At 32.2% G+C, this 26,710-nt stretch overlaps 1 protein-coding gene and 1 non-coding gene across 3 annotated transcripts in view; one reads left to right on the plus strand and one right to left on the minus strand.

Moving 5' to 3' along the window:
• Mybl1 (MYB proto-oncogene like 1) overlaps window positions 1–23,420 on the plus strand; it is a 36,971-nt gene extending 13,551 nt beyond the window's left edge. The window contains exons 5-16 of one of the 2 annotated variants that reach the window (XM_076835972.1): window positions 550–770; window positions 2,474–2,648; window positions 5,697–5,771; window positions 6,337–6,441; window positions 10,955–11,188; window positions 12,613–12,981; window positions 15,475–15,617; window positions 18,766–18,880; window positions 19,910–20,026; window positions 20,114–20,218; window positions 20,647–20,826; window positions 23,292–23,420. In XM_076835972.1, coding sequence (XP_076692087.1) covers window positions 550–770; window positions 2,474–2,648; window positions 5,697–5,771; window positions 6,337–6,441; window positions 10,955–11,188; window positions 12,613–12,981; window positions 15,475–15,617; window positions 18,766–18,880; window positions 19,910–20,026; window positions 20,114–20,218; window positions 20,647–20,826; window positions 23,292–23,420 — 1,968 coding nt within the window. The remainder of the gene's footprint in view (window positions 1–549; window positions 771–2,473; window positions 2,649–5,696; window positions 5,772–6,336; window positions 6,442–10,954; window positions 11,189–12,612; window positions 12,982–15,474; window positions 15,618–18,765; window positions 18,881–19,909; window positions 20,027–20,113; window positions 20,219–20,646; window positions 20,827–23,291) is intronic. The other variant, XM_076835973.1, reaches the window with a different exon arrangement.
• On the minus strand, window positions 11,610–11,682 carry Trnaa-agc (transfer RNA alanine (anticodon AGC)). The gene has a single exon. It is a non-coding gene; the product is annotated as a tRNA-Ala (tRNA).
• Window positions 23,421–26,710: the final 3,290 nt, after the last annotated feature.

Here is a 26,710-nt window from a genome sequence, read left to right on the forward strand (position 1 = left end):
GAGAATAAAATCATGGCAGTAAATGGATGGAATTGGAGAATATAATGCTAAGTGAAGCAAGCCAATCCCAAAACACCAAAGGCCAAATTCTTTCTTTGATATGAGATGCTGACTTATAATAGCGATGGGAGGAATGGAGGAACATTAGATAGGACAAAGGGGAGGCTGAGGAAGGGAGGGGGCAAAGGGATAGGAATGATGGTGGAATAGACATCATTGCCCTAAGTACATATATGAAGACATGAATGGTGTGAAAATACTTTGTGTACAATCAGTGACTTGAAAAATTGTGCTCTATATGTTTAAAATGAAGTGAATTGCATTCTGCCATCATGTATGACAAATTTTTAGAATAAATAATTTTAAATGATGCTATTCTTAATGTCTTTTTAAATTTATTTATTTTTATTTTAATTTTTTTTGTGGTGCTGGTGATTGAACCCAGGACTTCATGCATGCTAGGCAAAGTGCCTTACTACTAATAGATACCCCAACCCCAACTGTCTTGAGTTATGTTTTAAAATGCTTTTTTTAAACTTTGCTTCTTAGGTTATTGAACTGGTTCAGAAATATGGACCAAAAAGGTGGTCTTTAATTGCAAAACATTTAAAAGGAAGAATAGGCAAGCAGTGTAGAGAAAGATGGCATAATCATCTGAATCCTGAGGTAAAGAAATCTTCCTGGACCGAAGAAGAAGATAGGATTATCTATGAAGCGCATAAGCGGTTGGGAAATCGTTGGGCAGAAATTGCCAAACTGCTTCCTGGAAGGTGCTTATATAAATGTATATACATGTTTCTGTACTTAAACATGACCTTTATTACTTTACTATTAAATATATTTGCAAGAACCCCATGGCTTTTATTTATATTTAAAATTAGACTACATAATACAAGCATCCATTTGAGATCATTTGTAATAAATTCTGGAGTAAGGAATATTATTATTTTTATAATGAAAATTTATAGCAATAATTTCTACAATAAAATGATAGACATTTAGATTATGTAAACATTTAAGACATTCAAAAAGTCATGTTTACACATCAACGCAGGCAGATCCTCCTTATACAAACTGTGTTGAAATGGAATCTGAATCAGAGATTTCTTTCATATTGGATACTATGTACAAAACCAGATAATGAATTACAAATACACTGGCTGAAATAAACTGTTGTGAAAATGTTAGGAAAATTCAGTTTTTAATTAGTTGTGGTATAATTTCAACTGTGGAAGTAAGTGTATGTATAAAATGTAAAATATAGCAAATAGAGCAAATGTGTTCCCTCAGAGGCAGTGTGATGTCTTACACTCACTCCACATTGTACTGGTGGGGATGTTTTTTGTGTAGTCTTTAGTATAGCAGACCAGCAATCTTGGGGCATTTTATACCTCACTCAAAAGATATGCATTTGTTTTTTATTGCTGTAATCTCTATCTATATAGTACTTTTAGTGTGTAAAGTGCTTTTATGTATATTCTTGATTAATCTTTACATGCTTGGGAATTATGCAAAGCAAACATTGTTGTCTTTGTTTTGTAGATAAGGAAATCAAGACAGTGTTAAATTTTTTATCCAGGTTACTAACCCTGGACTAGGAACTTCTGATGTTTCAGTCTCTTATACATCTATACTTTCTGTAGAACCTAGCTTAATACCTTCATATGAAGTAGTTTTCAGTAAATACATTTTTTATGCAGGATGGAATTTATACTACAAATAGCTACAGGTTGAACACGTACATTTTTATAAAGGGAGCCAGTGAGCTCTTTCTATAAATATTTTGTTCTAAGAAGTGAAAAAAGAATACTAGGATTCTGTAATTTGTGGTTTACTTTTCATGACCATGTTTATTCCTAGTCTTTGCACTCACTATACTCTTTATCTGGAATGCTCTTTTTTTCTTTTTTCATATGGTTGGTCATTTTCATAATTTAGATCTTAGTTTCACTGTTACCTCATACAGGGCTTCTTGGACCACCTCGTTAAAATTACCCATTACCCACTTTTCTCATCCTACTTTAATTATCTACATTGCATTGGTATTTTTTTTAATTTAGTTATAGACAGACACAATATCTTTATTTATTTTTATGGTGGTGCTGAGGATCGAACCCAGTGCCTTAACACTCTCAAGGCAATCGCTCCACAACTGAGCTATAGCCCCAGCCCCTGCATTGGTTTTTTCTTATTTTTGGTTTTTCTTTTCTTCCTTCCTTCCCTATGACCACACTTCTAATGAGAACGTAAGTTCAGGAGAGTAGGAACCTTCTTTGTCTTATTCACTGAAGTATTTCTGATGCTTAAAACTGTGCCTGACATATAGACATACCGTTTATCTTTAGAATTTTTAAAGAAGTATCTGATTTCATCAGTTGTAGAAATTTGTTTTAAGCTTTTTGTGCAAGTTATACAGTATTAAAATTTGTGGAATCCTTTTTTCCTTTTCAAATTAAACACTTTTATTTCTTAGGACTGATAATTCTATCAAAAATCATTGGAATTCTACTATGCGAAGAAAAGTGGAACAGGAGGGCTACTTACAAGATGGAATAAAATCAGAAAGATCTTCATCAAAACTTCAACACAAACCTTGTGCGACTATGGACCATTTGCAAACCCAGAATCAATTTTACATACCTGTTCAGGCACATATTTTTAATACCTTTATTTTTAAAAAATTTATTTAGTTGATATATGGAAAAGGTGTTTGATTTCTTAATAGGACAAATACAACATATACTAAGGGAGGAGAAAGACATACATTTCCAAACTAAAAATAAAATGTCATAATTTTGACAAATATAGTGTAGTTTCCACTTAAAAAATATTACGCATAATTGTAGTAGTCTTATCGGTGTGTAGAAAATGGTCTAGGGAAAAAATAGTAAAAAATCATTCAAGCCATCACTTTGGAGGTATAGTAAATAATTTGATGTCTTTAAGCTCTGTTTTCCTCTAATAACCAATGACTTGAGTGATTGTAGTCTTTGTTAGGCAGATTCATTAAAATAGAGATTACCAACTCAAAACAGGGCAAGTTCTGTGTTGTTCCTTGCAGTGCATCCTCCTACCTGCAAGAATTTAGTTTAGGAGTCTTCATAAGGTTTGTTTTACCTTTTCCTATCTATCTGTTAATGCCATTTTTTTGTGATAAACCTAAGTTCTTTTCATGTAAAATATAAAGATTATATCAGAACTTAGTAGTATCTACCAAAATATAAAGTAGGTCAAGGTGTTAATCTGTGCTTACTATACCTCAAATTTTATTTTATTGTACATTTTATGGACATTTAAAAAAATTTTTTTAGTTGTACATGGACTCAATGCCTTTATTTGTTTTTATGTGGTGCTAGGACTGAACCCAGTGCCTCACACTTGCAAGGCAAGTGCTGTAACATTGAGCTACAAATACAGCCCATGGACATTGTTTTTTAGACATACTGTTAAAAGAACCATTTAAAGTAATGAAATTTTTAGTTTACAAATAGGAAAATGTGAAGACAGTATAGTTATCTGCTGATATTGAACCTTAAGGTTTTTATTGTCTGTTTCTTTACATTTTTCTTTAGAGTCTTAAATTTTAGTAACATAAACTTGAAAGTTTCTCTTTCTATCTCAGAAATGTTACCATTTATCTCTTTAACATGTATAAAGATAATTTTTAAAAATTATTTGGACCCAGGGGGAATTTAGCAGTCTCAATAAAAATTGGAACTATAAGGACATTTATTTTAAGAATTTTTTCCCTTTTAATAATCTTAGATTCATATATTTATAGTTCAATTAGTTTAAACAATTAAGAGGGTAATTCTAATTTTATTATAAAGTGTACTTAGAGAAAAAATGCAGTGGTTTGAAATACTGTCTCAAATTTTGAAATATTTGAGAAAGAGAAATTTCTAATTTATTGGTGTTACCAAGTAATAAGTGATACTAATTGAGTATTATAAATGTTCTGCTAGTAATATGTGATTTTTGCAGTAGATGGTGATTTAGGTAGATCATTATAGAAAGTAGACAATTTCATATTTATATTTGTTTGATTTAAAATATTTTCACCACTGCTCAGGTACAGCTTCATAATTATTTTTTTAACTTTTATTTATTTTTATGTGTACTGAGGATCGAACCCCCAGTGCCTCACCTTTGTGAGGCAAACACTGTATCACTGAGCCCCTGTCTCCCTTTTTCTTAACTCCAGCCTCCCCTTTTATTTTTTTGAGAAAAAGGAAAATGAAGGATTATTGCTTTGCTAGCAAAGGAGAAAAACAGGGAACTCCCATCCCAAAAGACTGTAATTCTGCCCATCAGCAGAAACAAGGGCTTTTAAAGTGGTGACTTAAAGGCTACATTCCACAAGTTCTCCATTGGAGTTGTAATTCAGTTATTAATTTGGAAGCTAGTCCCCCCTGATAAATTCTGGTACCATCCCCAAAATCTGGATTACTTCCTTCCTATGGTTGGTGTGTACTCTGATACAGATAACTGCCTAGGATGGGGAAGAGATTAGGGAGGAGCAGGGAGAGAGAAAGAGAAAGAAACATGTTCATTTAAGAAATAAATCGTGTGGCAGAACAGCAAGGGTTATATTCAAAGCATAAAGTGGACTACTGTTACATTTCCTCACTGTCAATTTCTATATTCCATTTCTATGGAAAAATGGGCAACAACATCTCTAAACTGCTTCCTGCTAGGAGGGAGCAAAGTTGGAGGAAGTAATCAAAAAGTCCTTGTTCTCTATCAGGTGGGCCATGGATAGTTAAGGGCATTCAGCATCAGAGTAGTCCAGAGGTCCACAGTGGCTGATGGCAGGTGACTGGACAGGGCATCATGCTAAGACAACAAAGGCAGCAAAGCATTACTTTTTTGTAAATAATTAGCACAAAACAATTAGTATTTCAGACAGTCTCTGAAAACCATAAGGACAGTAATTTATAATCTTATCAGTGAAAAACAAATCAAGTTCATCAATGTAGAAGGATAGGAATATTTGTAAGTCTATGAAATCAGACTCAAATTAACTCAGGACATTTGCGACTTGTGATCATTATTTGCGACTTGTGATCATTATTAGACACTCTCACACAAGAACCCTTCCTTTATAGCCTCCAGCTTTACTTGTATTATGTTTTAGAAATGAAACAAAATGATGCTCTGAGCATCTATTAAAAGTACATGAGTAATTATTATTATTTTCCCAAGATAACTAATGTAAAACTAGTCTATTTTCCTTTCTTTCTACTTAGATTGGCATGAAGTGGTACGGGAGGAATTTAGGAGATAAAAGCATCCTTGTGAAAGCTTTATATGGACTAGTCCCTTCCTCTGATAAATAGAAACAATATTTTTTTTCCCATGAAATAGAGCAATACTTCTGTAGCAGATTAAAAAAATAATTTGTTGGTTAATGTTGATAATAGATAGATGGATTGATTGATAAAACTAGACTAAGTGATTCTCATATTTAATCTAAGAGACTGGGGTTTTCCTAGTGTTATGGCTTTCTCTCTAGATTCTAGGAACAGAGATGTAGTTACTAGATAGGAAACTATTGCAGGTTTGAATTTGCAAAATTATTGAGATGCTTTATAAGTTGTTAATGTTGACATTTTATCAAAATTTTTTGTCATTTGCCTCAGATTTTAAAAAGTTGCATAGTGTTATATGTGTAATAGTAATGCTTTAATTTTTAGATCCCTGGTTATCAGTATGTGTCACCTGAAGGCAATTGTGTAGAACATGTTCAGACTACTTCTGCCTTTATTCAGGTAACTTTTATTTCCTTTTAAAAAATGAAGGAAATGCTTTCAAATATATTTTTTTAAGTTGAATAGTGCTTATTTCCTCATCTGTTGAACTAGGATAAAAATGAAACAGTCCTATTTATGTATTGTAATATTGAAAGAGTATTTAAGTGGGTTTGAAAATATAAAATGTACAAATGTAAGATGATGACAGCACTGGTATGGTGATTCATTCTTTCAACTTAAAGCATTCAATCATTTGCTAATAGTATTAATAACTAATAGTATTAATAGAATAGAATATATATTACAATTCAATAAACTAATATATTCCAGACATAAAATTTTCAACTTGTATGGATGATACAGTGTTTTTTAATGCATTCAAATCTTTTCTGCTAATTTTACCAGCACACTTTTAAATACTAGTGGGACTGTGATATATCTAGTGTCTAGGACTTAGTAATATTAAGCTTTATTAGAGAAAATATATTTTAGGTTGTATACAAGAAAATAAAATTAGAACACTACTAATAATAAACCAATTGTGTAAGTAACCTGTTTTTCTCTTTTATTTAACTTGGTTTAGCAACCCTTTGTTGATGAAGATCCTGATAAGGAAAAGAAAATAAAGGAACTTGAGATGCTTCTTATGTCAGCAGAGAATGAAGTTAGAAGAAAGAGACTTCCGTCTGTAAGAAATTAGCTTATTTTATTGTTAGAATGCTTCATAAGTATGTTTTTATAGTTTTTATCAGGTATAAAGCATATTAATTTCTGATTTTAATATGGTATAGAAATAATTTTTCTAATTTGCAACTTTGAGGTTGCCTGATTTTGATATGCATTTTTCTGAGTGTGTTTTACAGTGTTCTGTATTAGGATATATTTTTAAAAGATATTCTGAGTCATAAATTTCAAGCAGACTTAGAGTAAAATCTTCTATCTATATTTGTGACATATATGTATAATTTAGATTATTTATTTATTTATTTATTTGGTACCAGGGATTGAACCCAGGGATGCTTAACCACTGAGCCATGTCCCCAACCCTTTTTATTTTATTTAGAGGCAAGGCCTTGCTAAATTGCTGAGGCTGGCTTTGAATTCATGATCCTCCTGCCTCAGGCTCCTGAGCTGTTGGGATTACAGCAATGTGCCACTGCGCTTGGCTTGAGTTTATTTTAGATATTCCATATAATTATGGTTTCAATAGAAAAAATAGAGCTTGGACATTACTTTAATTCTTTTTGAAAAAAATTTCTTACTAACTATTTAGAATATGAATTCAGCAAATTAGAAAAAGTAATAATAAAAATATGCATAAAGGGAACATAAAAAATTATGCTCTCAAAAACTTTCAAAAGAAAAAATTTTGTATTAATGTTGATTTGATTACTAGGTATGAAAACTGTTGTCTGAGATATGGTTAATGAGAATAACTTTTAGTATTAAACTGGGATAAATAGTGGCCATTCTAGTAGAATTAATCAAGCCATGCTAGATGGATTAAGATAAAAAAAACAAATTTATACTTCATTAATAATTTTAAAAGTTTAAAGTAATATCTTGAGTCTTTTTGTGTTTAGAAAAGGATTTTATTGACGGAGGGATGAATGAATTGAAAATGACTAGGAATAACCTGAGATCTTGAAATAGTATTATGAGGAAATTGGTAATATTTTTATATTATTTAAGTGGTTATTTAAAAGAATATTTATTAATTGAACTAGGTGAGATATATACTGTAGGAAAAGAGTTTTTGTTTTGAAACTGCAAAAACTGTAGGCAAATAGAAAGACGTGAAGTGTACTTAGCGTTTTTACTTTTTTTTTTTAAGTTACAAATAACAAAGAGTTAACATTTGTAATGATTATATCATGTTAAAATTTTTTTTTGGTGGGTGCAGGGTACTGGGGATTGAACTCAGGGACACTAAACCACTGAGCCACTTCCCCAGCCCTGTCTTTTTGTATTTTATTTAGTGACAGGGTTTCACTGAGTTGCTTAGCGCCTCGCCATTGCTGAGGCTGGCTTTGAACTTGTGAAAGCAACTTCCTTCTGTAAGAAATTAGCTTATTTTATTGTTAGAATGCTTTATAAGTATGTTTTTGTAGTTTTTATCAGGTATAAAGCATATTCACTTCTACTTTTGATTTTAATATGATATTAAATATTGATATCCTGTCAGCCTCCTGAGCAGCTGGGATTACAGGTGTGTGCTACCTCATTGGGCTGTTAAAACCATTTTTAATGGTAATGGTAGTCTTATTTTAACCAGGAAAATATAACTAACTAATTAGAAACCAGTAATAATTAGCATCACAATTACATTTTGCATTAAAAAAGGGAGAAAGTTACTAATTTCTTTTAAAACTTGCTATCTAAAATACACTCTCATAAAGATCTGGTTGAATAAGGAAGAATCTTTTGAATTCCAGAGAGGAAGTTGCTGCTGCCAATAGAACAAGCTGCATACACACATATTTATTTTAAACAATTATGTGATAACAATGACCATTTAACTGAGGATCTATTATGTTCTACTCTTGTATCTGTTTTTGTTGTGTATTCTTGGTAATCCTCATTAATTTTGTTAAGTAGCTGAAATGTTTTTGGAGAGTCACATTTAGATTTATATGATTACAACTCTGTGGTTTTTTCCTCTTGGCCCAATGACTTCTCTCTTTATCTTTTGAATCTTTTTCCCACCTGAAAAATCAGTTGAAAGGTATATCGTTTGGAAGCTTTCTCCTGAAAGTTATTGTTAATTGAGAAGGTAGCTATGCTAATGAACTAAGGTTGTTTTAATTTGTTTTATATTTAGGAAACTTTAAAATAGATGGAACTTGTTTTGCAACAATGTTTTTTCACCTTATTTAGCTTGAAACTTAATATTTTGCTACTGTGAATCTTTTTTTTTTTTTTTTTGGTCCTGGGGATTGAACCTTTTTGAAATTTTTTTTTAGAGACAGCTTCTTGCTAAGTTGCTTAGGACCTCAGCCTCCTGGCCACTGGGATTATAGGTGCACCACCATGCCTGGCTTGCTACTGTAAATCTTTAGCACAGTTTAGCAAATTTTATGTGTAATAGTAATAGGAACCATTTTTTAACCTTCCAAAAATACATTTAATTTCCCATCCCAGTGTAAAGAATAACATAAAATCTTTATTATTTATTAATGATATCCAGTTACAAAACATTAAATGATATAAGTAGATCCCCAACTAAATTTGTTATTTTTATGTAAATCTGAAGGACACTACTGCTACGACAATTTTAGTTTAGAGGACACCAGCTTAATAAAGTGCTTTCCCACTCTTTATATTTTAAAAGAATTGTATACTTTGAGGACATAAATATATCTAATATACAAAGAAACCAGTAATAATTAGCATCACAATTACATTGATGTCCTTATATTCATTTACTTTTAACTTTTAAAGTAAAATTATAATCCATAGAGTAGGGTAACATCACAAGTCTGCAAAGGGTAGCAACACTGACAAAAATATCAAAGAGTGGCTTTAAATCTCTTATAAGTTAGGAAACAGTATTAATGATCAGAAATGGACTTATCTGATTATTAATGCATCTCATTTGTATAATAATAAAATATTTATGAACTCAAGGCAAACAGATATAAACCAGGTTTTTTAAAAAATATTTTTTAGTTGTTGATTTACCTTTATTTTTATTTATTTGTATGTGGTGCTGAGGATTGAACCCAGCGTCTCATACATACTAGGCAAGTGCTCAGCCACTGAGCCACAACCCCAGCCCCCAGGTTTTTTTTTTTTAATTGGTTCTTTTTGGTTATACATGATAATTGAATTCATTTTGACATTACTTATACAAGCATGAGATATAATTTGTTCTAATTTAGACCTTAGTACTTCCCCTTTTCCTTCCTTCCTCCCATTCTCTGAGGCATTACTTATTGAGTGCCAAGGAAATTTTTACTTTTAATTAAAATTTATAATCCATAGTGTAGGGTAATTAATGACAAGTCTGCATAGGTTAGCATCACTGACAAAAAAAATCAAAGGATAGCTTTAAATTTCTTATGAGTTGGGATGGGCAGTGTGCTTTCTACAATATGACAGCCACTAGCCTCAGTTCACTACCCGTATTTTAGTTGCTACTGGTTTCCATATTGAGCAGCTGCAGATGTAGAACATTTTCATCATCTCAGAAAGTTGTGTTGGACATTCCTATATACTTTGCATATTATTTCTCATTCATGAGTCTTCAGAGTCTCTTCTATTTTTTAAAAAACATTTTTAGTTGTAGATGGACATAATACCTTTATTTTGTTTATTTAGTTTTTTTATTTGGTGCTGAGGATCAAACCCAATGCCTCACGCATGATAGGCAAGTGCTCTACCACTGAGTCACAACCCCAGCCCTCTTCTAATTTTTTATTATAAGACAATAGGAAGCTAGGCTTACAAAATGAATACATTTTCTAGGGTACATCTCTAAAGAAATAAAGAAAAATGAGTCCCTAATATCAAAGGATATATTTTGCTGTGGGAACATAGACAAGATATCATATCGATATGATAAAATAAATTGTGAAATGTTATGGGAACACATTGGAGAGGGTTCCTGGAAGAAGTCCTATTTGAGCTCATTCTTGAAAGATGGAATAATTATATATTAGCAAGACCGATGAATTAGGACATTATGGAGCAGATAAAAGTATGTAATCATAGGAGTACTTCCCAATATCTGAATTGTATCTTCAATGAAGAATAGAAGTTTCCCTGGTCAGTGGGTTAGGGAACATTGTAAATAAAGTGAGCAGAAATCTTTGTAAAGGCACTCCAGGGCAAAAAAGCATTACTCTTTAGGGAGTTGAAAGTACTACAGCTGAGTTCCCTGGGAAGAGGACTTGTAAGTGGAAGTATTGGGAAATGATTTAGAAAGGAAGAGAAAGATCAGATTTTAGGGCTCTAGAATTTATGTGACAATATAAATACATGTTTTATCTCACCATGATTTTATGACTAAAAAAATTTAAAAAAATAAATATAGTGAAGGTATAGGATTTAATGAAAATAAATCTTATACCAATTTTGAATAAAGAACATATTTGCTACTGTATATTTAGCTAATATGATATGAAGTATATTGTTCTAGAAAAAACTTTTATTTAAAATATGAATAACAAATAATATTCAAATTTCTTTTGTACTTTTAGCAACCTGGAAGCTTTTCTAGCTGGTCTGGTAGTTTCCTCATGGATGATAGCATGTCTAATACTCTAAATAGCCTTGAGGAACATGCTACTGAGTTTTATGGTATGGATGAAAATCAAACTGCATCTGCTCAGCAGAATTCGCCCACGAAGTTCCTAGCTGTAGAGGCAAATGCTGTGCTATCTTCTCTACAGACCATCCCTGAATTTGCAGAAACTTTGGAACTTATTGAATCTGTAAGTTTAAAATTGTGAAATTATCAAAAATTCAATTTTAGATAACATGGTTTCATGTTCAGAAATTCAGTTAATGGGCAGTGACCAGTTTTATATTAGGCATTACTTTATATGTGCCATACTTAATTTTGTTCTATTTTGCAGTATCTTTTGGCAAAATAAATAAGTAAATCTTAAGTATGTGTCTTGTAAATATTTTTTATAATTAAATAGAATTCATTTTTATTAAACAAGTTGTACAAGTACATTAGAGAAAGTTAGAAGCTAGAGAAAACTTTAAAGAAGAAAATTAAAATACCCCATATAACTCAAAATTAATCTGATGTACTCCATCAGTCTGTTTTGTATATATAGAAAATATATATATGTATTTTTTTAATTGTAGTTGGACACAATACTTTTATTTCACTTATTTATTTTTATGTGGTGCTGAGGATCGAACCCAGGGCCTCGCACGTGCTAGGCGAGCGCTCTACCACTGAGCCACAACCCCAGCCCCTATATATATGTTTTTAAACCAAAGTACACATGTATTTCCATGTTATGTTTCTGTTTCTTTTGTTTTCTATTTATATCATGAGCATGTTTTTATTTTCTAAACTGTTTTTTAAACTTAAATTTTAGTAGGCTTTATAGTATGATGAATATAAGAAATGTATTTACCTAGTATGCTATTATTATTGAACATTTGGGGGGGAAATCTAGATTTTCAATATTACTAATAACAAAAAATTTATGTAAAACTTTGTGCAAAATCATGTCTATGTTTTTAGGTTAAATTGAATTTTTGGATCAAAGTATATATCAAAGTATCAAAGTATACAAAGATCAACATTTTAAAGATATTTCATACATATTACCAAATGATTGTTCAGATTTTAATATTGTTTTCCTGGGAAGTAGAATATGAAATTTTATGATAAATTATACTTTTTGATAATAATTTGTTCTTTTTATATAAAATACTTTAAACAGTAAACTTCAGCTACTGAATGAGATGAAATAATATTTTGGAATGTTTCAAATTGGTATAAGAAAACCGTAAAACGAGTTGTACAAGTGCATTAGAGAAAGTTAGAAGCTAGAGAAAACTGTAAAGAGGAAAATTAAAATCCCCCATATAACTCAAAATTAATCTGATGTACTCCATCAATCTGTTTTGTACATATAGAAAATATATATATATATATATATTTATGTATTTTTTTAAACCAAAGTACACATATATTTCCATGTTATGTTTTGGTTCCATGTTATATTTCTGTTCTTCTTTGATGGTCTTGCTTAAAAAAGATGTCTGAGTAAAGACTGTTTCTACTGATAAAAATGGTTAAGTAACTCAGTGGAAATACCATCCTGTGTCCAAGATCAGGTTTAAACTAGGTTACAACATTAACTTTAGTTAAGAATTTAATTTATTGCAGGATCCTGTAGCATGGAGTGATGTTACCAGTTTTGATCTTTCTGATGCTGCTGCTTCTCCTGTCAAGTCTACTCCAGTTAAACTAATGCGAATTCAACACAATGAAGGAGCCATGGAATGTCAATTTAATGTCAGTCTTGTACTTGAAGGGAAAAAAAACAGTTGTAATGGTGGAGACAATGAGGCTGTGCCTTTAACATCCCCAAATGTGGCAAAATTTAGCACTCCACCAACTATACTCAGAAAGAAGAGAAGAATGCGAATAGGTCAGTCCCCAAACAGTGAACTTGGTGATGGCACATTCAACGATGGCGGTAATACAGCACTAAAGCACACACCGGTGAAAACACTACCATTTTCTCCTTCACAGGTAGTAATGTTTTTATTTATGTTTTCAAGTGTTGATGAGCTAGATTAAAGTAGATCTTTAGTATCATTATTAATAATCAGTTGCTTTTTTAAAAAAACCTTTATTTATTTATTTTTATGTGGTGCTGAGGATTGAACCCAGCGCCTTGATATGCTAGGCAAGCACTGTACTGCTGATCCACAAACCCAGCCCCTAATTAGTTGCTTTGATAACACATAAAAACAGATGTGTTTGATTGTGTACATGAGAGTGCTAAACTCAGATCAGAAAGTGTCTCACAAAGTATAGTAGCTGCAACTATTAAAGATAAAAGGGATGTTTTCATTATTTTTTTTTGGGGGGGTACTGGGGATTGAACTCAAGGGCCCTCAAACATTGAGCCACACCCCAGATCTATTTTATATTTTATTTAGAGACAGGGTCTCACAGAGTTGCTTTGTACCTCACTTTTGCTGAGGCTGGCTTTGAACCCCTACCTCAGCCTCCTGAGCTGCTGGGATTACAGGTGTGTGCCACTGTGCCTGGCGACATTTTCTTTATTATGTAGTTCCATATCTGTCTAGGACTCATCAGCCTGGAAACAGAACCAGCCCAAAGTTATCTAATACAGGCTAAGACTGAGATCCAGTCTGACTCGTTGATCCTTGATTATTCAACAGATATATCCAACAAAAAATAAAGAGATCTCATCTATGTAGAGTAACTTAGGTTTGAGTTTACCTGTTAAGTTTTCCTTCTTAACATTCTTTGGAAGAAAGACAACTGGTTACTATAAGAATCTCATGTTAGGAGGTTTTCTAGGATCTCCAGAACTACCTGCTTTCTCTTTTAATGTCCCTGAACAGCAGATGTTTACACTAGGATAAATTCATATTGAATATTTGCTATTTTCTAAGCTGTGTGCCGTCACCTTTGTTATAGCATCTCAGTTAATCTTTCAAAAAAAAACTTAGGAGTTGGATAGAATGAAATTTTGAAGTTGAGCCACATGTCCTAGTAAGAGATGGAGCTTTTGCTTGTTTTAAGTGTTTTGACAGAGATTAAAAAGTTCTGCAGGGGAGCCAGGTGTGGTGGTGCATGCCTATGATCCCAACTACTTGAGATATCAAAGCAGGAGGATCTTAAGTTTAAGGCCAGCCTGGGCAATTTAGACCATGTCTCAAGACCAAAAAAAAAAAAGGACTAGCTTAGTGGTAGAGTACCTCCTGGGTTCAATCCCCAGTACTAAAAACAAGCAAACAAAAACAACAATAAACCCTGCCTCAGCCTCCTGAGCTGCTAGGATGCCCCCAAAAGTTTTATGGGGCAAGGAGGGAGGTTAGTGGTCAAACAAACATGGAGAATGCTGGGATATTATTGGAAGTATGTTTTGAGGTTGGGAATATGAATAGGATCTGGTAGCACAGAGCTATTGTGATCTCTGAAAATTGTGCCCTCATACTTTATGGGGCACCATTTACATAGACTATAATGTGAATAGTGCCTCCCTTTACTTCTTCCCCAGCCCTCCGTTAAAGAACATCTCAGGAAAGGGAAAATGGGTTTGGGCACACTAGTAGTTTTCCTTTTCTGGAGTTTTGCCTGCTAGCAATTTTTATTGAAGTGTAAATTCTGTGGTGGAGAGTGTCTGAAAGGTGCTTATGTCCCCAAAGCAAAGAGTTTAGACTATTCTGTGAAAGAGGGTTTGATTGCTAATCTTAGGGTAAAGTAATTAAAATATTAGGATACAGGAATGATAGAGCTAGAATTCATTCCACTTAAAAGTAGCAGTCCTGAAGCAACTTCCACTTCTTTTTTTTGGCCACAAAAATTAGTATTTCATATTTGTATGACTGAATGAGCACATTATGTAATTTAGAAAATGGATTCTGTGATAAAAATTTCGTTTGCTCCAAGGTTCTATGCTGTGTTCTAGATAGGCAAATTTTCCAGATAGCTGTATTTCATATTTCGTCTTGCTCTGTTACCCAGACACTCCTGGGCTCAAGTGATCCTCCTACCTCAGCTTCCTGTGTAACTGAGACTACAGGTGATCACACTGTGCCCAGCCTGCTATTATATTCTGAATTAATGGTACTCTCATAGAAAAGTCCACTTAAGATCATTAATAACAGTTAAAAACTGACCTACTTCAGTTATATTGTACAAAATTCTTACATTTTAACAGCAGTTTCTACAGATCCATATTTAATAATATACTCTTTTGTTTAAAAATTTTGGTACTTTTCTATATAACTTTTGAACCTTTGTTAAACAACTATTTCATGAACGCCTCTTACATGCTAAATGCTGTTCTAAGTGCTGGGAGCAGTGAACAAAACAAAAGTTACTGCCTTTATGGAGCTTTATTTTCGTGAAGTGGAGTGTACATGGAATATTATTGATAATCTTTTTCTAAAGCAAATAAAATAATTGGAAAGTCTTATCAATTTAATATTTGTGTATAAATTTTGATATTCTGAAACTTGCCTTTAAACTGTATTCCCTTTTTAGTTTTTCAACACATGTCCTGGTAATGAACAACTAAATATAGAAAACCCTTCATTTACGTCAACCCCTATTTGTGGGCAAAAAGTTCTCATTACAACTCCTCTTCAGAAGGAAACAACTCCCAAAGATCAAAAGGAAAATGTAGGGTAAGTAGGTACTGAATAATTGTATTAGAGAAAATGATAAGTAAAACATTAAGGGTAGATTAGATTTTTGTCCAAATACTTAGCATGTATTATAATCACTATCCATGCAGGACTTAGAACTTTTATAAAGTCATAACCTAATATTTTATCCCTAGGACACTGGAAACCTGCTAAATGTAGTGTGAAAGTTTGATTGCAAGCAAAACAACCTTCTAAATACTCTTTTCTGACATTAGTCCTTTTTTTCCCCTCATTTTAAGATGATGGATTGGAATAATAATTACTTAGGCAACCTTTTTTTTGGTGTGCATCTCTTTTATTATGTTACAGTAATCAAATACTACTAAAGATATGCATTTGAGAAAAGTGTCACAATGATATTCTGTAAAAGAATTCCTTTAAAGAGAGTCCATCCTGACAGCTATATCAACTACATTGTCTTAAGTGATTGTCAGGACCACACTTCTCGAAATTAAGACAATTTATGTAGTGCTCTTGAGTTTTCCTCTCGAGTTCTCCTCTCCATCTGCTCACTTCTTCCACCTAGTCCTACCAAGACTGGTCTAGGATTTTTTTTTTTTTTTTTTTTTTTTTTTTTTTTTTTTACTAGGGATTGAACTCAGGGGCACTCTGAGCCACATCCCCAGCCCTATTTTGTATTTTATTTAGAGACAGGGTCTCACTGAGTTTCTTAATGCCTCACTTTTGCTGAGGTTGGCTTTGAACTCTCAATCCTCCTGCCTCAGCCTCCCTAGCTGCTGGGATTATAGGCATTTACTACTGTACCCAGCAAGGCTAGGAAGAAAATAATTTAGGAAAAAAAATGCACACATTCTCAAACAGACTCAAAAATCTGGGTATAAATGATTTTTTAAAAATTTAAAGCAAGATATTTAATCTAATATATAAGTGTTCACAAATTATAATAGAAAATTCTGTTTATGCATAGTTATAATGAACTACCTTTTTATTTTCATGCTGATAGACAACCTAAAAAGTAAAATTTTTACATTAAATTTTTATATTTAATGGATTTCTCTGTTTAAATTTCACTAGAGTCCTTTTGTGGAAAACTAAATCTATAATATTCTATTTAATATTGAGATGAACACACTTAAAAGCAAACAGGGAGAAGATGAGCAATACCTCAGGATTTATAGATATCAGCCTATGAGCAAAACATAGTATAAAAATACTGACCATTAGAGTCAGCTATTCCAGGAAAATAGCAATACTGCATTTAAAAATATAACTACTCTTGTCTTTATATAGCTCAAATTTGTTTTTGTTGTTTTTATTGCTTATGTTTCATTTTTAAAATTTCATTTTAAAATTTTTAAAATTCTTTTTAGATATACATGACAGTAGAGTGTATTTTGACATATATACATAGAGTATAACTTCCCATTTTATGGTTGTACATGATGTAGAATTACACTGGTCATGTATGAACATAGGAAAGTTATGTGAATCATTCTATTGTTTTCCCTATTCCTGTCCTCCCTCTTTTCCCTTCAATCTCCTTTGTCTAATTCATTGAATTTATGTTCTTCCTTCCACTCCACTTGTTGTGTGTTAACTGCCACATATCCCAGATAACATTCAGCCTTTGATTTTTTGGGATTGGTTTATTTCACTTAGCATGATATTCTCCAGTTCTATTAATTTGCTGGCAAATGCCATAATTTTATTCTTCTTTATGGATGAGTAATATTCCATTGTGTATATATACCACATTTTCTTTATCCATTCATCTGTTGAAGGGCACCTAGGCTAGTTCCACAGTTTAGCAATTGTCAGTTGAGCTGCTTTAAACAGTGATGTGGCTGTATCAATATAATATGCGGATTTTAAGTCCTTTGGGTATACACCCAGGAATGAGATAACTGGGTCAAATGGTGGTTGCATTCAAGTTTTCTGAGGAATCTCCATACTGCTTTCCAGAGTGGTTGTACCAATTTGCAGCAATGTATGATTGTACTTTTTTCCCCACATCCTCACCAACATTTATTGTTACTTGTATTCTTGATAATTGCTATTCTGAATGAAGTGAGATGAAATCTTAGTGAAGCTTTAATTTTCATTTCTCTTAATGCTAGAAATGTTGAACATTTTTCGTATATTTGTTGACTAATCCTATTTCTTCCTCTGTGAAGTGCATGCTCAGTTCCCTTGCCCATTTATTGATTGGGTTATTTGTTTTTTTTTTTTGTGTGTGTGTGTGTGTGAAGTTTTTTGAGTTCTTCATATATCCTAGAGATTAATGCTCTATCTGAGGTGTAGGTGACAGAGATTTTCTCCCATTCTTTAGGCTGTGTCTTCACATTCTTGATTGTTTCTTTTGCTGTGAAGAAGCTTTTTAGTTTTATACCATTTACTGATTCTTGATTTTATTTCTTGCACTTTCTTAGGAGTCTTATTGAGAAATTTGGTTCTGAAGCTGATATAATGGAGAGTTGGGCCTACTTTTTCTTCTAGTAGGTGTAGGGTCTTTGATTTAATGCCTAGGTTCTTGATCCACTCTGAGTTTGAATTTTGTGCAGGGTGAGAGATAAGGGTTTAATTTCATTTTGCTACATATGGATTTCCAGTTTTCCTAGTACCATTTGTTGAAGAGGCTATCTTTTCTTCAATGTATGTTTATGGTGCCTTTGTCTAGTATGAGAAAACTGTATTTGTTTGTTTATTTTTTGGGGGGTACTGGGGATTGAACTCAGGGGCACTCAGCTACTGAGCCACATCCCCATCCCTATTTTGTATTTTATTTAGAGACAGGGTCTCACTGAGTTGCTTAGCTCCTCACTTTTGCTGAGGCTAGCTTTGAACTCGCGATTCTTCTGCATCAGTCTCCTGAACTGCTGGGATTACAGGTGTGGGCCACTGCACCTGGCAAGATAACTGTATTTATATGGGTTTATCTTTGTGCCTTTTATTCTATACCATTGGTCTTCAAGTCTGTTTTTGTGCCAATACCATACCATTTTGTTACTATAGCTCTGTAGTATAATTTAAATTCTGGTATTGTAATTAGGCAACCATACTTTAGCCCTAGAACATCTAAATAAAGCATGTGCATATGCAAGGAAAGTGTGCCCTATGCCTTTTTGACTGTAGTATCAATAACACAAATCTCTACATGGTTGAATAGGTTTAGAACACCTACTATTAGAAGATCTATATTGGGTACTACACCAAGAACTCCTACCCCTTTTAAGAATGCACTTGCTGCTCAGGAGAAAAAATATGGACCTCTTAAAATTGTGGTATGTATACTCTTTATTTTTAAGAATTTTTCTAATTTTAATAAAACAAACTGATTTTATCACTTTGATTTTTAATCAAAAAGATGCTCACTGAAAATGAAACAAAAACTTGAATTTGTTAGTCTTTTTCCTTGACCTGTAAATAACTTTTGCTTGGATTATTTTTAAGTTTTACTTTCTTTTTGTCATCTAGAGAAAGCAAACCAGTTGTCAGTGGAACTTTTTTCTTAATAGTAAAATGTACATTTAATAGTTTTACTAGCATTACTTTCATATACTCAGGTACTTAAAATAGTATCTAGGAAACTGAATGATCAGGGTACCTCTCTGAAGCTCAGTTTTCACTTTTATACCCAGGAGATCATAAAGTACATCCCAGATTTTTATGGTGAAGTTGAAAGAGACAACAGAAATAAATTGACTTGACTTGAGTTTCAAAGTAATATGTACTTAGTTGCTATTATTATTTTTACAATAGTAGTGGTAGTAGTATACAGATTGATTTGGGAAATATTCTAGTTTTCAGTGTTCTCATAAATGATGTCACCTTTGAAATAATGTAGAAAAACTATGGACATTTTAGGCAGATACAGATTTTTTATAAAGTTACTAGAAATAAAATGTAATTTTAAAAATATCAATTACTTCCAGGTTACTTTAGTTAAATTTTTAGTCACTTTTTGGGTGGATTCATTACTAAGTTAATATTATTATTATTATTATTATTATTATTATTTTGCCTCTCTATCTTGATTTTTTTTATTTATTTTTATGTGGTGCTGAGGATTGGACCCCAGGGTCTCACACGTGAGAGGGGAGTGCTCTACTGCTGAGCCACAACCCCAGCCCTAATATTATTTTTAAATAATTGTTCTTGCCATTAAACTGATTAATTAATTTATATATTTATAGGCAATAGGAGAAAATTATGATAATAATGTAAAAGTTTAAAAGATAGGTGTTCTATATGTAGGGAGAAAAATGAATTGTTAGCAACAACTTTATAAAACCCTTTTAAAAACAATTTAGTCCCAGCCACTTGCCTTCTTGGAAGAAGATATTCGAGAAGTTTTAAAAGAAGAAACTGGAACAGACATATTCCTCAAAGAGGAAGATGAACCTGCTTATAAAAGTTGCAAACAAGAGGTAATATTTTAGTATTATTGTAAATAAAAGCTTTATCATGTTCAAGTGACTTGGCTATGATGCTTTTTTGTAAATTATTCATTCTAGCATACTGCTTCTGTGAAGAAAGTCAGAAAGTCACTAGTCTTAGATAATTGGGAAAAAGAAGAACCAGGCACTCAACTGTTGACTGAAGACATTTCAGAGATGCAGGTTTGTAAAGAATTAATATATTTTTTAAGTGGTTGTTTTAAGTCCTAGTGTTTCTAGTTTTATTGTTTGGTCAGTTAGAGAGTCATATAGTTTCCTTTGGTATCATTCTGCCTAATGCAAAGAGAAATTATTAACTATAAAGAATATTTTATTTGCTTCTTTGTTTTTTCATACTTGTTTCATTTTGAGAGGAGTTAGTTTCTCATGTATGAATGTCAAAAAATGGTAATTTGCAAAACTTTCAGTATTTATCTTTGGTTCATTCCCAAAATATTTAATATTGCCATATTACTAGACAGTGCATTGGAACCAAATGCTTTCTTGGAGGGAAATGAACAGGGCTTCCATTACCACTTACTCAGTAGTCCCTTTGTTTGTCTCCATTTTTGAATTAGTTATTTTATTTTCCTCTTTCTTTTTTCTCTTAGTCAGAAAATATATTTACAACATCTTTATTAATGATACCATTATTGGAAATACATGACAATAGGTGCAACTTGACTCCTGAAAAACAAGATATAAATTCAACCAACAAAACATATACACTTACTAGAAAGAAACCAAACCCTAACACTTCCAAAGGTGTCACATTGGAAAAGAATCTTCAGGTACGGATTTCTAAATTTCTTTAGTAATTTTTGTTATTGTTTATTCAATAATCACTCTAGACTTACTGATCACAAATAGTTTTTCTTTTAAATTAGAAATTGATGATAACAGTACCTAAACATTCATCATTATTTTGTCACTCAAAGTAGATTTGGGTTTGAGAGACTCATTCATCAGGGTACATATTAACCATACAACTGGAGTTGTAGCCAAAGATGCTTAATGATTTCTTAAGTACTATTTCTTTTTTAAACTAAAGATACCTAAATCCATTTCTGGCACCTCTTCTCCCATAATAAATATGAATAGTCTTAATTGCTGTCCTGAAAGAGTAAGTGGTTGGAAGCAGTGTCAGCATGCTTTTATTGCTATAATGGTTCCCAGTAAAGTTTTTGGCTCAGAAATAGTGAAATAAAATCCTTGTATCTGTTGCTATGTGGCCAGTATATTGCTGCAAATAAAGGCTGAATTTTTTTTACCATGTTATCTTAAGAGCTTACTCCACAGAATGTAAGAATATAAGTTCATAGAAGAGGAGGGTTTCTTCTTTATACCATAACAACTGCAGCATAGTATTCCTGACATTTAAGCATTACTTGAAAGTGTCATTGGCAGTCAGATATGGTCACCTCCCATTTTTCTTGAGCTACTGCTTCAAAGAGATATGTAGCACTCTTTTTTTTTTCTTTCCACATTTTTATTGGGGCATTATAGTTGTACATAATGATGAGACTTATTGATACAGATTCATATGTACGTAAAATATAACAATATAATTTGGCCAATATCACTCCCCATCATTTCCCTGTTCCTTCCCTCTTCTCATTCCCTGATCCTTTTTCCTCTACTGGTCATCCTTTTATTTTCATTTGATCCCCACCCTCCACCTTTCTTTTTCTTTTTCCTCTCTAGCTTCCACATATGAGAGAAAACATGACCATTGACTTTGAGTGTGGCTTATTACCACTTAACATATGGTCTCAAGTTCCATCCATTTTCCTGCAAATGACATTTCATTTTTCTTTATGTCTTAATAAAACTCCATTTTATGTATATATACCACATTTTCTTTATTCATTCATCTATTGATGGACACTTAGGCTGGTTCCATAGGTTGGCTATTGTGAATTGTGCTGTTATAAACATGAATATGCATGTATCACTATAGTATGATGACTTTAATTCTTCTGGACAAATACTAAGGAGCAGTATAGATGGGTCATATAATGGTTCCTTTTTTAGTCTTTTGAGGAACTGCTATACTGATTTCCATAGTGGTTGTACTAATTTATAATCTCACCAATAGTGTAAAAGTGTTCTTTTTTCTCCACATCCTCTCCAGAATTTATTATTGTTTGTATTTTTGATAACTGCCATTCTGACTGGTATGAGAAGAAATCTCAGTATAGTTTTAATTTGCATTCCCCTAATTACTAACAATGCTGAACATTTTTTTTCGTATATTTGTTGGCTGCTTGTATTTCTTCTTTGAGAAATGTCTGTTTAATTCATTTATTAATTGGGTTACTTGAAGGGTTTGGGGGCATTTAGTGAGTTCTTCAAATATTCTGTATATTTAGCCTCTGTCAGACAAGTAGCTAGCAAAGATTTTCTCCAATTCTGTAGATTCTATCTTCACATTCCTAACTGTTTCCTTTGCTGTACAGAAACTTTTCAATTTAATGTTATCCCATTTAGTAACTCTTGGCATTTTTTCCTGAGCTTTAGGCTTCCTATTGAGAAATTCATTGTCTGTGCCTATATGGAAGCATGTTGACCCTGAGTTTTCTTCTAAGAGTTGCATAATTTCTGGCCTTATTCCCAGATCTTTGATTCATTTTGAGTTGATTTTTGTGTAGCACATTCTCTTAATCCCAATGTTTAATTTACATAGAACCTTTTGAAAAAGTTCACTATATACTAGATCCTACCTAGAATGTAGTAATCTTTATTCTTTAAATGGGAAGAAAACAAATCAAACTTGACTTTGTGTGATGAATGTATTCACTAATTTGTAAGACATAAAACATTCTTGGTTCATTTTTTGACATTACATCCTCTCTCTAAATCTTTTTTTTTCTTCTTTGTGGTGGTGATATAACCCAGGGCTCACCCATGTTGGTCTATAACCCCCTATTTTTAAAATTTTTGCAAAAGTTGGAAGCAATAAAGATTTAACATTTCTTTCCATGTTGAGACTCATTTGATTTTGGAGGAGCTGTTGGGGGAAAAAACTTTTATACTACCTCCATAGGCCTGTAAGCAATATAGATAGTTAAAATAATTGACTTTTAAAAAATTGATTATAAATATTTTCTAGGTATTTTTAAAATATTTTATCAAAACATTTTATAGTAATGACTTATAAAATACCTGATCAATTAAAATCATTAATTTTTAAAAGTCTAATCATAGAGTAGGTATGAATATTATTTTAGTACTTTTGTTGTTTTTTTCTTCCTAGTCAAATTGTGAATGGGAAACAGTGGTTTATGGGAAGACAGAAGACCAGCTTATCATGACTGAACAAGCAAGAAGATATCTGAGTACTTACACAGCTACCAGCAGCACTTCAAGAGCTCTAATACTGTAATTGTTACTAAAACTGATGAAATGCCCCATTCCCTTACTGTATTCTATACTAAATTAGGTTGCAGTGAAATTTTTCTCAATTAATTACTTCTAAAGTTTTAATATAGCCTTAAAACAGTTAGCATCTTTTTTCTATACTGGGTAGGCAAAATGCTAATAAGCTCTTCCAGTAGTGGAAAAGAAAAGAAAAAAACAAGCTAATAAACCACTTACGTAAGGAGTGGGTAATTTCATAGTTTATTTTTTTTTAAAGAGATGGGATTTTTAAAAAATTATTTTTAAAGAACAAGATGGGAAAATAAGAATGTTCATGGATATTTCAGAAGTAAATTCTCACATATTTTCTTTACAAGATATATGTTGCTATTCTCTTGAGGCTGCAGTTTTGTTATAGACAGGTATATTAGTACATATAATCTCTGAAATTAGCCAAGGGAAGCACACATGGTTTTATGAAGTATTTTTGTCCATGTGCTGATTAACTTATGTTACCATTTTAAAAAGAAACACAGTGAAAAGAAGTCTAAAGGAAGATAGAAGTTGCACTACTAATTTTTGGTATTTTTCAGAAACAGTAAAATTAACTACAGTGTTAAGTGTATTTATTTGAGCATAGTTCTAAAGACAAGAAGCATTGAAAAAGGTTTTTTCCTTATTAGTAAAGAGTCAGTATTTTCTTCATAAATCTCAGAAGAGCTGAGAGTTTTGTTGAATGTATTGTACAGTATGTAGGAGCAGGAAAATTTTGTAAATTAGACAGATGTCTGTTTTTATAATTTATTTTCATTTTTAAAGCTTAAATGTAGATATTTATACATATACAGGGTGTCTAGAAGCCAGTGTTGTTTCCTGTCATTACAGCTAACATAGAAAAGAAAAATTTTGACCTTTAAGTATGAAACAGTAAGTTATATCTGCAAAGAATACAATATCTATACTGTATGTCACATCTACCTAAATATTGCACTATGCCCTTTAAATCATGTTGGTTATAAAATAGTTCTAAAAATGTACTAAATAATAATTTAATATTTTCTTTTTAAATTATATCGGGGGGTCATATAAATTAATCTGGTGATTTGTATATGTGTTGAAATTTTTGCATTTTGTTTAAAAATAATATGGTACCTTGGTCCCTAAAGACAGTCTGCACTTAGAAGTTTATTATATTTACTCAATGTTTCAGAAGTAGAGAACATTATCTTTTATTTATAAAAATATTTTGTCCTTTTATAAATGTTTTGTGTTTCTCTACAGGTTACAACAGTTGCTTCAGTTGCCTGTTTTAGGTGTTTGCACTTATTTTATTTCTTCTTGAAAGAATGTCTTTATTTGCTTTTGTGGTAGAGATTTTATGTAATTTTTTTGAAACATATAATGGTGTGCTGTCAATTTAAACACTGACAGGCAAATAGAATTGTACACTGTAGTTTGAATTATTTATAATTGACACACTCTCTCCCTCTCCACTCCTGATGTATGCTGCTATAGAAAATAGCAGAATCGGCTTGCTGCTATGAGAGATGGAAAGAGCGACCACCACTTGCACTGTGTGAAAAGATAAAAAGCAAATGATGGCAAGTTCTCAAGTTAACTTAATGGAATCAACCATTACCAGGCAAATTCTTATTAATACCAAAATATTACTATGCCTTAAAAACAAAACAAAACAACTTAGGATTTTCTGATCTGTTTTTTATGTTAATAGAAATGGAAATACTAAGTATTTTAATGCCTAGCTCTTGAACAGTAGACCTAAAAGGGTTTTAAGCTATTTAAATCCACTTGCTAGTTTTGCATACTATATGTTAGTGAGAAGTAAAGAATATGTATGGTACTAAGATTATGCTTTGTTGATAACAAATAGATAAACCAATTTGAATCTTCTTAGCATGTTTGTTAAGTGTGTTGATTGCTTTCTAATTAATGAACTTCTCACAGAAATTTCACTTTGTAAAACCAATGATTGTGACAAAATCATACTGGATCATTTCAGTTACCTTAAACTGATAGCATATAATGGCCTTCTGTTTTTTGTGTTTTTTTAAAGTAGCCCTTGGCTGGATTGGATATACATAGTCTCTAAACCACCAAAGTATAATATCTTAGAAGAGCTATATGTTTTAAAGTCTAATTTTTCTTGAGCATTAAATTATCCCAAATGGAAATATATTGTGGATAAGCCTGGGCTTGTTGGACATAGTACATTTTTGGATTGGTATTGGTTGAATTCTCCAGTTAACTGCTTTGTTGCTTTTTTGCAAGATTTTCAATTGTAAATATGTCAGGCATCTTAATTCTCCCTTTTTACAGTTGTGTTCATTTAAATTTCTTTCATTGTTATAAAAATGCCAGACATACATGTAGCAGCCATACTTTCCTGGAAACTGACTACACATATATCATATAATATTTATACAGCATTTTGTTGTAAGGCTTTCACATTAATACAGCAATTACCCTGACTAAATTGAGCTTTTTTGATATATGAAGAAATTTTCTATTGTAAGAGAATCTTGCATACAGTGTTGACATATATTAACATCCAAATAAAGCATCTGTGTACAAGCTGACTTGGCCTTGCTCATTTCACTTCCATTTTTTGTCTTATGGACTTGATACACTTAAGGACTGTACCCAACATTCTGTTCTTAGACCTTTTTTTCTCTTAGAATTTCCTTTACAGGTGATTTTTATCTATTAATGCAACATGGCCTCTTTACTGCGCCTCATTCAGAACCATATTTTCAACTGCTTTGTAGATACTTCCACATGAATCTTCTGTCAGCACCTCAAGTATGACATGTCCAAAGCAGATTTCCTTTTTCCCAACTTGGGCCTGTCCTTCCTTTGTTCTATCTCTAAATAGTATTGCTTTCTCTTCCTTCATCCCCTGAATAATCTTCTATCATTTCCTCACCTCTTTACTGAAATCTATTGTAATCTCTCAGGTGCATAATGCTGCCATTTTAATTCCATTCTTTTCTCTTACACTTGGATTGGATTATTGCACCAATCTCTCTGAGTTTTATTCTATAGAAATATCAAGAAACTGTGTGGTGACATCAGGGTATTTTGTCTGGGAAAGGCCACTTGGTTATCCTATCAAGTCTTGGCAGCATCACATACCTTGGTGAATTCACTGTTGCTTAATTTAGTCTTCTAGTCTCAGAAATCTGTTGGAATTAACTCACTGAAAAATGAGTTTACCCCACAGTAGAAGGCTAATATCAAGTTTATAAGACTAATACATGTAACATGAATGCCAATCTATTAATTATCAGTGTGAAA

This window comes from Callospermophilus lateralis, chromosome 16 (genome assembly GCF_048772815.1).
Source record: "Callospermophilus lateralis isolate mCalLat2 chromosome 16, mCalLat2.hap1, whole genome shotgun sequence".
In the NCBI taxonomy this organism is placed as follows: Eukaryota; Metazoa; Chordata; class Mammalia; order Rodentia; family Sciuridae; genus Callospermophilus; species Callospermophilus lateralis.